Source organism: Propithecus coquereli, unplaced genomic scaffold, assembly GCF_000956105.1.
Source record: "Propithecus coquereli isolate 6110/MARCELLA unplaced genomic scaffold, Pcoq_1.0 Scaffold97, whole genome shotgun sequence".
NCBI lineage: Eukaryota > Metazoa > Chordata > Mammalia > Primates > Indriidae > Propithecus > Propithecus coquereli.
The window spans coordinates 3,363,633-3,364,772 of NW_012156062.1; the positions used below are offsets into that span (position 1 = coordinate 3,363,633).

Consider the following 1,140-nt stretch of genomic DNA (forward strand, 5'->3'; position numbering starts at 1 on the left):
TATTTTTAAAAAAAAATTTGAAGCTTCAAATCTTTACTGTCTTATTTCTTAGATATTTGAGTAATTCTCTTTTGAAGCATCTGTTATATCTTATCCTATTGTAAGATTTGTGTAGTAATTTCACTCTGCAGTTAGTGTGCATCGTGGTATTTGATACTGTTCCAGCAATGCAGTAGGGCCTGTCTGACCAAGAAGGATGAGTGGACGGGGAAAGAAAGGTTCTAGGGATAAAGAGAGAGATTTGATGATGTTAAACTGGTTGGTTTTTTAATGAATATTTTCCTGACAACAAATGCTTTCTTTTACAAGCTCCCAACAGCTAGGGTTTGGATGATAAATACTGAGATAACGAGGGGCCCTGTAAGCAGGAAGTAATGGTAATAATGCCAAAGGTTATTGAACACTTACTATGTGTAAGGCACTGTTCTACCTCCTGTATATCAATTCATTTAATCCTCACAAAACCCTCTGAGAGATGAGAGTGGTTGCTGTGCCCACATTAGAGACTGGAGTATTTGGAGCTCTGGGCTGTTGTGGTTGAGCTACCTTAGGTTCCTTAAAGTCTTTACGTATTTGTAGGTTCTCTGCTTCACAGAATGTTCATGGAGTTTCGTCAAGTTTTAATAGGAAAATGGAAACTATATTTTTTAACCAATGGTCAGGTCATATGGCCAATAAGTAGGACAGAATATTTGAAATTCCATGGTCATAAATGAAGATGTGATGGGCTTTAAACACAGTAAATACGATCTTATTAAATAATTTAGGGCATTGGAAAGCTAGTTAGATAAGCGCGTAGGCCCTTTTGGTTTTAGTAAACGAATGCTTTGTAAACTTTTGTACTAATAATAAGTAAATTTTTTTTTTATTTTGTAAGTTTAGATATATTTGTATATAAGATTTTCTTCAAATAGAACTCATGATAAATTACCTTCAATGCTTACTAAACTCTGTCGACCTTTTTAATTCCATTTAGGATGGGGAGCAGCGTATCTTCATCTTTGGCGAAGTCAGCAACTGCTCCCATGAACCAGATCCAAGTGAGTGATATGGGAGATGTGGGAAAAGCTTTCCTTGTGGAAAAAGAATTATTTTACGTATTTACTTTGTTTATTCAATATCAAGACTTACTATAATTTA

General features: G+C 34.9%; 1 protein-coding gene across 2 annotated transcripts in view; it reads left to right on the top strand.

Annotated features, from left to right (window-relative positions):
* Positions 1 to 975: 975 nt before the first annotated feature.
* GLRX2 (glutaredoxin 2) overlaps positions 976 to 1,140 on the top strand; it is a 4,241-nt gene continuing 4,076 nt past the window's right edge. Inside the window, exon 1 of one of the 2 annotated variants that reach the window (XM_012665138.1) lies at positions 976 to 1,040. In XM_012665138.1, the coding sequence (XP_012520592.1) occupies positions 978 to 1,040 (63 nt within the window). In that variant the 5' untranslated portion in view covers positions 976 to 977. The remainder of the gene's footprint in view (positions 1,041 to 1,140) is intronic. The other variant, XM_012665139.1, reaches the window with a different exon arrangement.